Source organism: Hemicordylus capensis, chromosome 2 (genome assembly GCF_027244095.1).
Source record: "Hemicordylus capensis ecotype Gifberg chromosome 2, rHemCap1.1.pri, whole genome shotgun sequence".
Taxonomy (NCBI): domain Eukaryota; kingdom Metazoa; phylum Chordata; class Lepidosauria; order Squamata; family Cordylidae; genus Hemicordylus; species Hemicordylus capensis.
This window is the reverse complement of record NC_069658.1, coordinates 374,061,067-374,075,705: the sequence shown is the minus strand read 5'-3', so window position 1 is coordinate 374,075,705 and position 14,639 is coordinate 374,061,067. Positions and strand designations below refer to the sequence as shown.

General features: G+C 43.1%; 1 protein-coding gene across 3 annotated transcripts in view; it reads left to right on the top strand.

The window, feature by feature from the left end:
• The window catches only part of HMMR (hyaluronan mediated motility receptor), a 32,040-nt gene extending 18,675 nt beyond the window's left edge, over positions 1-13,365 (top strand). For all 3 annotated transcript variants that reach the window (XM_053297200.1, XM_053297201.1, XM_053297199.1), the window contains 6 exons: positions 4,973-5,131; positions 5,392-5,538; positions 9,603-9,702; positions 9,922-10,098; positions 12,848-13,010; positions 13,132-13,365. In XM_053297200.1, coding sequence (XP_053153175.1) covers positions 4,973-5,131; positions 5,392-5,538; positions 9,603-9,702; positions 9,922-10,098; positions 12,848-13,010; positions 13,132-13,166 — 781 coding nt within the window. In that variant the 3' untranslated portion in view covers positions 13,167-13,365. The remainder of the gene's footprint in view (positions 1-4,972; positions 5,132-5,391; positions 5,539-9,602; positions 9,703-9,921; positions 10,099-12,847; positions 13,011-13,131) is intronic.
• The last annotated feature ends 1,274 nt before the right edge of the window (positions 13,366-14,639 follow it).

Below are 14,639 nucleotides of genomic sequence, written 5' to 3'. Positions count from 1 at the left end.
TGCTTTAAGTAAACAAGGATTCTATTTGCTTCAAGTGTGTATTTTTAGCATACCTTCTATAAAATAGACTCTAAGTCAGCCTGTAACAATTAAAACACATAGCTGGCAAATAAGTGAAGAACAATGTAAAAACAGAACACAGCAGTAGTGTAGAACCAGTACCTCTTCAGTATCTAGAAAATGTCTGAAGCACTAGCTGCTGCTGTTCTGCAGAGCCTGCATGTGTGCATACCTTCTCTTCAGTCCCCTTGGATTGAGAGGTGTGAGGACGCATGAATGGAAGTAGGAGCAGCTGTCTCTTTCATTATCGTTGAGGTGTTAGGAAGGGGGCAGGATGTACGGTAGCTCTTCTGCTCCCAGCATTGATTTGGGAAGGAAAGGCAAAGTGCATAGGTCACTTAGCTCACATCCATGCTTCTCCTCCTACCCAAGTCACAGGTGGGCTTGAAGGCCAGCTTCTATCCACCTATGAACACAATGCAAGTAGACCATTCAGTGGCATCTGGTAAGTTTTAGGCTTCAGTGGCATTTAGAGGACATGGAAACATTTAACTTTCCATTAGAAAACTCTTATCAGATTCTCATCCTGCAGCAAAAGTTAATAGCACCTCATTGCTTCAAAAGTGTTGTGTTGCAGAAATGAGTGAGAACCAAATGGATAGCAACACCAACATTCCTACATAGCCTTTAGTATTGGGGCTAGGATCTGGGGGGTGGAGGACATCACTGAAGAGTGCCTGGATTGGGTTCTACCTGAATAGAGGTGGCACAGTAAGGAGATTGTGCCACCTGAAGTCAATCTTCTAACTTGATTTTAGCAAAGTCCAAATGGTGTTCCTGAATCCGCACACATGCATACGATGACTAACTCTAATGCATAGCAGTATATAAATATTGTAAAGTCAGCTCTGCACAGCAGGAGCTGACATGGCCCTTGTCAATGGAATTTTCCAATTTTAAGATGAGACGCAGGTGAAAAGATATAATATGGTTGAGAGAGCTAGCTTGTACCTTTTCCTGTCGGAGCAAGGAGGGAGAAATGGATTAATTGCATAGAAAGGGAAAGGCTGCTCAGGAAGAGGGGATAGCATAGTGTAAGGCATATTGAAGGAAGGAAGTGAGAAGCAGCTGGAAATGGATGAAACTCTGTATTGGTTAGGGATGTACACGAACTGAGGTTTCGTGGAAGGTCTTCAGGGGAAGTCGGTCCATTTGCAGGTAGCTTGCATGCAGTTCATCAGTGCCCTTGATACAACTTCTGATGATTTGGATTTCAGACTTCACATTAGAAATGAATGAACTGAGGTTTATGCACTAGTTTGCTGCCACAGGAAGGTGAGCGGCAAGTGGGATCTTTAAAGAAGAGATGTTAAGGACCTGCTTTCCACCACAGTATGCACTGCCTCCAGAACCAATGCACAGCACGGACATGGCATCAGCACAAGTGCCATTTGCATGGTCAGCATGGTGTTGCTGACCTTGCAAATGGTGCCTGTGCATGCTCTGACACCATGGTGGCCGAAAGATGCTGCTCACCACCTCCAACTCTGTGGCACCGAACTGGTGCATGAACCACTGTTTGTGTACATCCCTAGTGTTGATATAAAAAAGCAAAACACACAGGATCCAACAGTTGCCAGAAGCCTTACAGGGAGGAGGAACATCTGCTTCCCAGAGACAGCTGCTGCCCATTGGTTAGAGCCTGTGTGGCTGCTGTCTGCTGTTGTCAGCTTGCCAGCCTATGTGTCCCTTAACGTGTGGGGCTGTGGCTGCTGCCCTGTGGGTGAGTGGGATCGAGGCCAGAGGCAGTGATTCAGCAGTTCTTGAGGATCAGCTGCCCAGATTAACCATTTTTCTGGGCTTATAAAAGGGCTGCTGCCCTTTGGCAGCAGGCCCGCCACCGAAGTCAGGCAGGTCAGCATGTCGTTACAGGGGAAGGGAAGTCAGAAACCTATTGGCTGTTTCCCCTTCTGGCTGCCCTGCCAGCTCTTTGACCTTGGGGAGCAGTGCCAACCTCCCACAGACTCTCACCTTGCTCCTCTGTAATGCCAGGTCTGTCCAGAATAGGTTGGAAAACATCCATGATTTGATTCTGGATGAAGGGGCAGACCTGGTATGTATTACAGAGACTTGGTTTAGGGAGGCTGGTGGCCCAGTCTGGTCCCAGCTTCTCCCTCTAGGGAGGAGCAGGTGTGGGTAGGTGGACTGGCTATGGTCTATAAGAATAACATCTCACTGAGCAGGATCCCTGTGGAAGTGTCTGACCTGAAGTGTGTACCTTCATTTGGGGACCAGGTATAGACTGGGACTTCTCTTGGTTTACCGATTACCCCGCTGCCTGATGGAGTCCCTAACCGAGCTGATGGACTTGGTCTCGGGTTTAGTGTTGGAGTCTCCCAGGCTTGTGGTGCTGGGGAAATTCAATGTCCACTTTGGGACCGATTTGTCTGGGACAGCTCAGGAGTTCATAGCGGCCATGACAACTATGGGTCTATCCCAAAGGGTCTCGAGACCAAAGCACACTGCAGGTCACACGCTTGATCTGGTCTTTCACTCTGATCAGGGTGGTGTTCTGTGGGTGGGGACTCCTATGATTTTCTGTTTGTCATGGACGGACCACCATCTGGTTAAGGTTTGGCCCACAGTTGCACCCCACCTTTGCAGGGGCAAGGGACCCATTAGAATGGTCCACCTGAGAAGGGTATAGGATCCAGTAGGGTTCCAAGAAGCCTTGGAGGGATTTAGTGTTGGCTCTGCCACTGATCCTGTTGATGCCCTAGTGGAGAACTGGAATAGCAAGCTCACCAGGGCAGTAGACATGATTGCACCTAAGTGTCCTCTCTGACCCGCTTCAAAATTGGCGCCTTGGTATATGGAAGTACTACGGTGGCTGAAGCGGTGAGGTAGATGACTGGAACGCAAGTGGAGGGAGATTCAACTCAAAACCGACAGATTAAAACATAGAGCACATTTGAAGATCTATGCTCTGGCAATACGGTTGGCAAAGAAGCGATTCTTTTCAGCCTGTATTGTGTCTGCAAGTTCATGTCCAGCAGAGCTGTTCAGGATTGTGAGAGGGCTAGTGAATGCCTCTCCTCCCTTGAATCAGAATTTGGAACCATCTATTACCCGCTGTGACGTGTTGAATGATTTTTTTGTGGATAAAATCTCTCGTATTCGGGCCAACTTGGATTTAGACCCCACAATTACTGCAGTGTCTGAATCTGAGGTGTTTAGCGACTCCTCTGATGTGGTTAGGCTGGATCAGTTTCAGTTTGCGACTCGTGGGGATGTGGACAAGATGCTTGGAGCGATGTGGCCTACCACCTGTTCTCTTGATCCTTGCCCAACATGGCTAATACTATATGGCAGGTCGGTTGTAGAAGGCCTAGTAGAGATGATAAATGCTTCTCTGAGGGAGGGCAGGATGCCTTAAGGAGGCAATTATTAGAACACTTCTGAAGAATCCTGCCTTGGATTCCTCAGACTTGAGCAACTATAGGCTAGTCTCTAACTTTCCGTGGCTAGGCAAGGTAATTGAGAGGGTGGTGGCCTCCCAACTACACGCAGTCTTGGATGAAACTAATTAGCAAGTCCCATTTCAGACCAGCTTTCGGGTGGGCTATGGGGTGGAGACTGCCTTGATCGGCCTGATGGATGTTCTCCAATTGGGAATTGACAGAGGAAGTGTGACTCTGTCGGTCCTTTTGGACTGCTCAGCGGCTTTCGATACGATCAGCCATAGTATCCTCCTGGAGTGTCTGAGGGGGTGGGAGGCACTGCTTTGCAGTGCTCCCACTCTTATCTTTCAGGCAGATTCCAGATGGTGTCCCTCGGGGACTGTTGTTCTTCAAAATCTGAACTTCGGTATGGTGTCCCTCAGGGCCCCATATTGTCCCAGATGTTGTTTAACATCTAAGTGAAGCTGCTGGGAGAGATCAGGAAACTTGGTACAGGGTGTTATCAGTATGCTGATGACACCCAGATCTATTTCTCCATGTAACCAACATCAGGAGAAGGCATAACCTCCCTAAATGCCTGCCTGGAGGCAGTGATGGGCGGGATGAGAGGTAACTGGCTGAGTTTGAATCCAGATAAGATGGAGGTACTCATTGTGTGGGGTCAAAACTTGGGAGATGATTTTGATCTGCCAGTTCTGGATGGGGGTCACACTTTGCCAGAAGGAACAGTTATGCAGTCTGGGGTTGCTTCTGGACACAAAACTCTCCCTGGTGTCCCAGGTTGAGGCAGTGGCCAGAGGTGCCTTTTATCAGCTTCTGCTGATACTCCAGCTGCGTCCATTTCTTGAGATAAATGACCTCAGAACAGTAGTACATTTGCTGGGCACCTCCAGACTTGACTACTGCAATGTGCTCTATGTGGGGCTGCCTTTGGACGTAGTCCGGAAACTGCAGTTAGTCCAGAATGCGGCGGCTAGGTTGGTCTCCAGTCATCTTGGAAAGACGATATCACTCCCATCTCAAAAGATCTACACTGGCTGTCAATAGGTTTCCAGGCAAACTACAAGGTTTTGGTTATAACCTATAAAGCCCTAAACAGCTTGGGCCCTGGATATTTAAGAGAACATCTTCTTTGAGATTATCTGGAGAGGCAAGTATGCAGTTGCCAACGGCTTATCTGGTGGCTACTTTGATACGGGCCTTTTCCATTGCTGCCTCAAGGCTTTGGAACACACCTCCTGCTGAAATAAGAGCCTCCCCATCTCTTAAAACTTTTAAAAAGGCAGTCAAGACACACTTGTTCACTCAGGCTTTTAATTAGATATTTAAAATTTTAATCGTGTGTTTAATAGTTTTAATGTTTTAAACTTTAATTGTGATGTCTTTTATCTTTCTATCGGTTGTTTTTATTTTATTGTTGTAAACCGCCCAGAGACTTGCCTTTTGGGCGGCATACAAATGTGTTAAATAAATAAATAAAACTCAAACAACATAAATGTTCTCATCCTCAGTTACAAAGCTTGTGTGGCTGAAGACATTGCATGCCACAGAGAGGAAAATACTACCCTGAAGGACAAACTTCTTGAGATGAATAAGGCAGTCCAGCACACAACTCAATTGATGCAAGAAGTACAGCATGCTAAAGATAAGGCAAAGGAAGAATATGCAAGGTATGCCTAAATGTACATACTGATGGAATTGAGCAAAGGCTGATACCTCCCTTAGAGCTACTTTGAATTGAGAGTTGTCAACTGGAGATGATCCCATTAGACTGAGAAGTTCCTTTAAATGATTTAATATTTGATTATTGCAATACAAGTGCACACAGCTACCTTCCTCTGTTTTGGACAACAGTGTGCAAATTTTGCACACCGCACTGGCAATTTTATACTAGAAAAATCTTTTACCAGGAGTATCTCTTCACACTTAGGATGCTCTTGGATGCTCAGACAAAGCTAGCATTAAAAGATGCAGAAATAAAAAGGACCAAGGAATCAAGCTTTGCACAAATTGCTAATCTACAAGCAAGACTAGAAGAGCAAAGTGAAGACTTAAAGAAACGACTTGAAATTGAAAGGTGATTTCTAATTTTACACTGAGTTATGAGATCAATCACATCCCTGAAGATGTGTGGGTGACCCACTTTCGAGCTTTGAATGGGATATCTGCCTTTGATGAAATGTCCTTATTCCCCCAGCTAGAATCTCTACTGATTTGGCCCTCAGTTTCCATCAATGAGTTCACTAGTTTAGTGACCCAACTAAAACTGGGTTAGGTTCCAGGGTTCAATCAGATACCTTCTGAATGTTGAATGATGGGCCCCTGTACTTGCAAGATGTTTTACTTATATTGATCGTACCACCTGTATCGTACCAAATTTGGTACGTACATAGTGTGTCGTGCCAAATTTGCAGATGACACCAAACTACTTAGGGTAGTGAAATCCAAAACAAATTGTGAGGAGCTCCAAAAAGATCTCTCCAAACTGGGTGAGTGGGCAACAAAATGGCAAATGCGGTTCAATGCTGGCAAGTGTAAAGTGATGCACATTGGGACGAAAACCCCCAACTTCACATATATGCTGATGGGATCTTAGCTGTCAGTGACTGACCAGGAGAGGGATCTTGGGGTCGTGGTGGATAGCTCATTGAAAGTGTCAGCTCAATGTGCGGCAGCTGTGAAAAAGGCCAATTCCATGCTAGGGATCATTAGGAAGGGGATTGAAAATAAAGCTGCTAATATCATAATGCCCTTGTACAAAACGAAGGTGCGGCCACACCTGGAGTACTGCGTACAATTCTGGTCAGCACATCTAAAAAAGGACATTGTAGAACTGGAAAAGGTGCAGAAGTGGGCAACCAAGATGATCAGGGGCCTAGAGCATGTTATGAGGCAAGGCTACAACAGCTGAGGCTTTTTCGTTTAGAAAAAAGATGATTGAGGGGAGATATGATAGTGATCTACAAAAATCATGCATGGTGTGGAGAAAGAGGATAGAGAGATTCTTCTCCCTCTCACAGAACATTAGAGCCAGGCGTCATCCCATGAAATTGATTGCCAGGAAATTTAGGACCAAGAAATGGAAGTACTTTTTCACACAATGCATAATGTTTTGATGAAAGGCCGTATATAAACTTAACAATAAATAAATAATCAATCGATCAATTTGTGGAATTCTCTACCACAAGATGTAGCAACAGCCAACAACCTGAATGGCTTTAAGAAGGTTTTAGATAACTTCATGAAGTTGAGGGAGAATGCAGGGGAGTAACATCAGGAAAAAAGGCACGCCCTCAACTCCTGCCTGTAGGCTTCGTGGCATCTGGTGGGCCACTGTTTGAAACGGGATGCTGTACTAGATGGGCCTTGGGCCTGATCCAGCAGGGCTGTTCTTGTGTTCTTATCCCAGAGAAGTGGGGTACAGTGGTGGTGGTTCCCATCTATAAGAAAGGCCAATACTCTGACCCTTCTAATTATCAACCAATCAGTCTGTTGAACATTATTAGTAAACTAGCTGGGCTGGGTGCAGGGCATCTGTGCCTCTAGTTCTCCCCTATTCCCCTGCCCCCATTCTGCCCCCCGACCGGCGCTCCTACCACCAGTGCTCCTGCCTTGAAGCCAGCACGCAGGCCAGAGAGGGAGGCTGAGCCACCCTCTCCGCCGGCCGCTGCCACCATTGCCATTTTCTCCCCCTTCCCTGTGGCTAATCGGCAGCTGCTTGTGAGCTCTCACAAGAGTTTCCACACATGGGATTAGCCACGGGTACGTCTTAGAGAAATAAATATTAGTAAATTATGTTCTAGACACCTATATGTTAAACTCATGGACTGGTTGCAACAGGAGAACATACTAAGGGAGGAACAGGTGGGGTTTAGGTCCAGTTGGTTGACTCCTGATCAAGTCCTAGTTATATAACATCTGGCTGTAAAGTATTCACCGTTATATGCCGCTCTTATTGATTTTAAGACAGCGCTTTTTAGGGAGCACTTGTGGAGTAAACTTGCCAATTCCTCCATCGATCGTCACCTGTTTCTCCTTATCTGAATGTTGCATGAGACACCTCACTCAGGGTGAGATCTAGTGTCCAAGGACATCTTACTCAGTCTGTACGCACACAGAAGGGAGGGATGCATTTTGTCCCCACTTATTTTCAAGCTTTATATAAACTCTCTTATTGAATGCATGGATAACACGGATTTCCACCCTCCTAAATTAGCCAGTAAATCTATTGCAGTGCCAGTTTTTGCTAACAATGTTCTAGATATCTAGAACATCTGTTGGCATAAGAAGAGCTTTACCTAGGTTAGCTCGACACGTGAAGAGGAGTATTTATCTATTAATGTCCAAAAGTCTAAGATCATGGTTTTTGCTTTAAAAAAAAAAAAAAAACCCCAAGAAACATGTCTGGTGGGTTAATGGAGAAGTAATTGTTCAAGCAAGGATGTGTTAATATCTGGAAGTGGTTTTTGGTGAAAACAGCTCTTGGAGGGTCCACCGTGAGCATGTTTGCAACGAAGGCTTAGAAGAGTACCTCTGCTATCTTAAAGTTCTTCTTCCACAGAGGCCACTGTATACCTGCTGCAATTGAGGTTTATGAGGCTAAAGTACTCTCTCAATTGGCGTATGGTGCTGCTATTTGTGCTCTGAATACCTTTAAACAAATGTAGGTGGCCCAATCAAAATTTTTGCCTGTTATATTCTTGGCCCCTAGATGCATGCTCAATGTCATTCTATGGCTGGAGGCCAGCCTAATGAGTGGAGACCAAGCTTTGGATGCATGTATCTAACCTTTTGGATTAAAATCATTTTCTGTCTTAAAGGACTAGCTCCCCTTGTTTTAGAGGATTGCTTCCGGTCTAGCTGGCATAAATGACTCTATGATATGTTGGGCAAGCATGGATTTCCCCTCAATTTCTAATGCCTCTGGGCATTGATGCGGCTTAAAGGGCTTATAAAACAATATATAGCAGACATTTGAAAAGCAGAGCGATCTGGCATGATTTTTGGCAAGAAACTTTCTTGGTAGTTTCATGAATTACCCTAAACCAGCCCACTTTAATGAATTTTACTACCTTTTCTCAGAGAAGGTCCTTCTCGCTCGCACAATTTAACGCACTTCCAGCTGCTCTACTGGAGGGTAGGTACTGTAAAATCCCCATTACTAGTACTAGAAATTACTAAATTACTAGTAGCTATTAGCTCCTCGGTCTCCATCACAGCTTTTAGAAAGAGTGTAAAATCTTGGCTTTTTGCCCAGGCTTCTATTTGATTGTCTCTGCTGCTGCTCTTTGTACTCTGTATTGCTTTTATGCTTTACTTTTAAATTTTTGATCAGATTTGTTTTATATTTTTAGCTTAATATTTTAATTGTGTCTTTTTTAGTCTTGTTTTTAAATTTTGCTGTAAACCACCTTGGGATTGTTTGAATGAAAGGTGGTGTATAAATTTAAGTATAAATAAATAAATTACCTGTCGAATCTGCCCTTGTAGGCAGGGTGTTAAAACTGTTTTTCTATATTGCTCATTATATAGAGAGATTTGTATTTCTCTTATCTCCCCATTCTTATCAAACATCCATGTTAGAATGGATGGTGGATATACAACTTTTTTTTTAGCTGATTACTGCATTTACAACACTGTGTGGCCAAATTTTGTGCGGCCACATGTAAGATCAGGTCTGAGCTGTTCTGAGTATTGTTTCTGTGATGTTGGGTCAATGACCATAATAAATCAATCACTAGCCAACCCCGCACCATGCTTGGGGGCCGGCTGTTTCCCTGTTTTTTCTCTCCCCGTGGCCCGCCGGCGCCTTTCTCTCCCCGCGGCCCGCCGGCCACCACCAGCACTTTCTTCCCCCTCTTCTCCTCAGTCCTCACTTCGGAACTCTCACAGCGTGTCGCGAGCGTTCCACTGCCAAATCCTGGGCACACATGTCCCAAGAGAATTAAATATATAGATGTCCCAAGAGAATTAAATATATAGATGTCCCAAGAGAATTAAAAATATAGATGTCCCAAGAGAATTAAAAATATAGATTCATGAGATCAAAATGCATCTGAAACCAGAATGTGTCTGCTGGAAATGTTGCACAATCTATTAAGACAAATGTAGACTTTAGAAACTGCTTGCTTTCTTTTAAAGGAAAGCCATATCTGAAAAAGTGAAAGCTAATTATGAAGAGAATATGAAATCTTGGCGTGTCCTGTATGAAGAGCTGTATAATAAAGTTAAACCATTTCAGGTAAATATGCATTGAGCCCTGACTTTAGTAACATCTAGAACCTTAAGGAATTTTTAAAAGATCATGCTGAAATGATGACTGCTGTTTCCAGTTCTGGTTTGTTCATAGATTCCTCCTGTATTGGACTGTTTATCTCTAACTAAAAGCCAAGAAATTTGAAAGCTGCTGAAGTCCTGCGTATTGCCATTGTACAGTATATATTAAATGTCCTGTTTGCAGGAACAACTTGATGCATACGAGGCTGAGAAAAATGCTCTTCTGAACCAGCATGGTGCAGCCCAAGAAGAGCTCAACCAACTTAGTGATGCATATGCTAAGCTACTAGGTCATCAGAATCAGAAGCAGAAAATCAAACATGTAGTGAAACTGAAAGAGGAGAATGCCCAACTGAAACAGGTTTGTGAAGACATGAAATATCTGCTAGATATAGCCTTTAATAAAGAAGTCTTTATTATTTTAAGCTGGTTGTATGTTGAAGGTCTCCCCTGCTAATCTAGAAAAGAGACATCTTTTTAAAGTGGTGATTCTCTTTATTTAGCAGGGAGAGAGTAACTGGCCCTATCCACCCCCAGCACAGTAACTCCAGTGACTGTTGCTGGTGTCTATCTTATGTTACTTTTAGATTGTGAGCCCTTTGTGGACAGGGATCCATCTTATTTATTTCTCGGTGTAAACCGCTTTTGAAACTTTTGTTGAAAAGCGGTATATAAATAGTTGTTTTCTTCAGGTTCTATACCTCAAATAAGATTCTCCATTCTCTTCTCCCTGACTTATTTTTCATAAATCACCTGCTGGGTTGATGTATACAGATCTTTATACACATAGTTATTGTAAGCTATCTTCAATGTACATACAACAGTACGCTTCCTATCTGTCGCCTGCATTTGAGGGGCCTCTACCCAGGGTCACTTATAAAATGAACACATGTATAGTCCTTCACATGAGCCCTGTTCAGGCATTATAGCAAGTGGGGATGCTGTACTCATACACAGCATCCCTAAAAACGCAAGCCCTAAATCCACCTTGGCACTCTCTGGAAACCACCTACCAGCCCAACTTTCCAGTTTTACAACTTTTATCTAGAGACACATGTTATATGGAGGAAAATCCCTCCCTGTGACTAGGAATGTTGGGTGCCCCAGGGGCCTAATCAAGAAAAGAATTTATCCATGGGTGCAGAGTTTGGAGAGAGAAAATACTACAAGCATCCCAAGCAGGATGTATGTGGTACAGGGTCCCAGAGTGCATCATGGGACTAGAGCTTTCTGGCATGTTCTCAGGGATGCTATGAGTGTACCCACTTTCACTCCTGAATTAGGCTACCTGTAAGTAAAGTTGCACTGTCAAGTTGGTGTCGACTCCTCGCGCCCACAGAGCCCTGTGGTTTTCTTTGGTAGAATACAGGAGGGGTTAACCATTGCCTCCTCCCGTGCAGTATGAGATGATGCCTTTCAGCATCTTCCTATATTGCTGCTGCCCGGTATAGGTGTTTCCCATAGTCTGGGAGACATACCAGGAGGGATTCAAACAGGCAACCTCTTTCTCACTAGGCAAGTTATTTCCCTGCTGTGCTCATTGTATTGGACGTATTTGCTACCTCCTATTCTTGCTGGCCAATGGCTGAAATAAAATTTGATGATGATGATGATCCCTGCTGTGCCTACATCTAACATAACAGATACATAGGACTAGAGGTACATGAAAAACAGAGCGTCAAGGGAGTACAGGAATTATCTCTCTATGCCACTTCATTTATTCTTAGTTGACCCTCATGCCTCTTCGTGCTAGAAGTTCCTGACCATTGTAAACCAAATTTTTTTGACTAGAATTAGCCATGAGTTAAGCTCTTCTTGGGTAGCTTGAGACTTGTAGTAACTGCATTAGCATATGAATAGTTTTCCTGCCTAGGCTCATTGCAGAGATGAGGCCCCCTGACTTATTGTCTGCGCTAAACTTGAAGTCTAGTGTTGAGAAAAGTTAGATACTTTTTTGTGTCCTATAGGATGAAGTTCACTTTGCTACACCCTCTGTTTAGCTCTAGAGAATGTTTTAAACAACTTCTGAGGTATTCTCTAGAGTTAGTCAGTCTACATAAAGCTTTCGGATTTATTATGCCATGTTTTTATATAGTTTTATTTTGAGAGTATGAGAGAGAATATGAAGGAGAGGCTAGAAAACAGTTCTTTTGGATATTCTAATGTCTGTCTATATTAACTTACTTGCAAGAGTAAAAAAAAAAAAAAAAAGTGACCCAGTGCCAGAGGAGGGGGGAGTTCATGAGGTGGATCCTTGACTAAAAGGGATTCATAGTAGGCAGCTACCATCCACTTTATTTTGATGTGGGAAAACCCACTCTCCATATAAGGGCTGAGCAGTCTGAGGCCTTCAAAGGAGTGATTAAGACAGACCAAAAATGAAGAATAGTACATCTCACCCACAAGGGTTTATTATCACATTATTATCACATAAACAAAAAGTATGCAATAACTCTTTTCACAGAGTAGACTGCAAGAGAAGCTTTCATTAACCAGGCAACTCAGATTCAAGCAATACAATAAAGGAAAATAATTTCCCTCATTCTTCTAACCAAACTGACTCCTATCTTATTACTCACACAGTCAGGGGTCTTTGTGCTGTCTACAGACTGTGGCCTCTTTTTGCCAACTGCTTCCTCAGGGCACTCTTGGAACAGAACAAAGCTTACTAGGAAAGGCCCATCCTCCCAATAAGGCTTAGTCCTCTCTCACATCCTTCCCATCACTGCACCTGGATTGTCTAGTTTCAGGTTTGGTTGTTGTACACTGCCCAGAGCCTCTGGATGGGGCGGTTTATAAATGTAATAAATAAGAGTAACTTATGTAATTGGAGAAAATGCTATCTAGTGACTTGGTTTGCATAATGCTGTGTAAAATTAGGGTTTTTTTTAGTTCCATTAGATTTACGATAGTGGTTTGAGAGCACTGTTCCCTGTAACAGGGATTCTGAGATATTACTACAATTCCCATCATCCTCAGTTGCATTGACCTTTAGCTGGTAATGATGGGAAATATAGTCAGCATCTGGGAATCCTTGTAACAGGGCCCAGAGACAAATGTTCATTCAGGTACAGTGAAGTTTTACTGGATATCAACCTGTCTTTCCTCAGGAATTAACAAGACTGCGCACTCAACTAGGAAGGGAAAAACAATTTCGAGGAGAGCTCCAGGATCAGCTGAACGTAATTCAGGGTGTCAAACGATTTGATCCTTCTAAAGCTTTTCAGCATTCCATCAAGGAAAATGTCACTCCCCAAACACCCTTTAAAGAAAGTGAGTGTGGCCTGTGATATATTCGATTTTGCTGATGTATTTCTTCAAATGCTTCATGCTCATTTGCAATGGGGGAAAAATGTTCTTTCAAGCAGCTGACTTTAGTTTCTCTGTGTAACAGGTAACAGAAACAAAAGCCAAACTACCCCCTACTGAACAGGAAGAAATTCACATGCTTCGAGCCGGAGGTGCTGCTATGAAGGCTTCAAGGATCACTGCTATGAAGAAAGCAACTACTGTTTTGTATTGTGTTGTGTATGCAAAATGAGGATCTTTCAGTACAGCTGGCAGCAGTAGAAAGGTTATTTTTTTAAAAAAAAACAAAACAAAACCAATAAAGCAACTGATCACCAGAGGGTTTTTTGTTTTGTGTAGGTTGAGTGTGAAAGACTGGCCTTAATGTATGCTTGATATAGCAGTAAAGCATAGCTTGAAGTCTTCTAAGTGTCTAGTGTAGTGAACCTTTTGCAGACTTCAACATATCAAGCATGTTGACTGGACTTGGAATTTCTAAGTCAATAGTGCAAGGCTATACAGAAGTACAGTACATCTTTGTAACTTTTTTCACAGAGGTCTCATTTTCTATGGTGTTTGGAAACTGAAGCAGATAATCCATCTTATATTTTCACATCTCTGAACTATTTAATCCATTACAGCATGCCAAATACCTCTTCTGTAGCTGTACAGTGAATATAGATAAGACTACCTTCTTAAAAGTTAAACTTCTGAAATTGTTTCAAAGACTTGTTTAATTTAAAATGCTTTTCCTAATCCTGCAAGCCATAACAATGTTTCAAGTTTTAACTGAGTAAAGTGTGCTACTTCCCCTTAGCTTACATGTAAGGGAACTTGCCCTTGTATTAAACTACTGGTCCATCTTCTAGCCATATAGATGAAGCATTTGCCTTTGCACTAAGGTATAATCCTTATTTTATGGAGAACAAATCAAGAAAACTACTAGTAACAAAGGATACAGAAATTTTAATCAGAGTGAATTTAACTTGAAATTAATCAAAATAGAGTGGTGGTCTTGTTCAGTAATCCACAGTTCAAACAGAAGGATACATGAAGTCCTTCACTCTTATAATAAAGTTTTTTCCCCCCCAAAAAGTGCTGGTTACCTTCTTTCTTCTTCCCTGAAGTGGGTTTGTAGAAAGTCCTGAGGCAGCATCCTGACTAGTTCTCCTGCTCACACATGGAGAAGTGTATTTCACTGACTCCTGCCCCACTCTGAAGCTCCCTCAAGTCAGGGACACTTGCAGAGGCAGATAGCAGAAACTGGGGCACACATCTCGTTCCCAGGATCCTATTCCATCAGCTAATGCTCTGCACTTGAGAAATGCTAGTTTAATTACTTTAGTTCTGTAAAAATAAAGAACATAAATATCCCACATCACAAGGAGAATCAAAGGACAGTGTCTAACTGTCTCGTCAAACTCCGCTTAGTGACAACATGGGGTTAGGGCTTGTAAACATGTCTTGGGGACATGATGTGCAACGGTACAACCTCCATGCTTTTCTTTGTAACATTTCACAGCCATTACAGAAGCAAACCTACAGGGCTGTGGTGAGAACCATTTTAGCACAGGCTAAAAATGGTACATGGATGACAAGTACTGTTTACAGTAT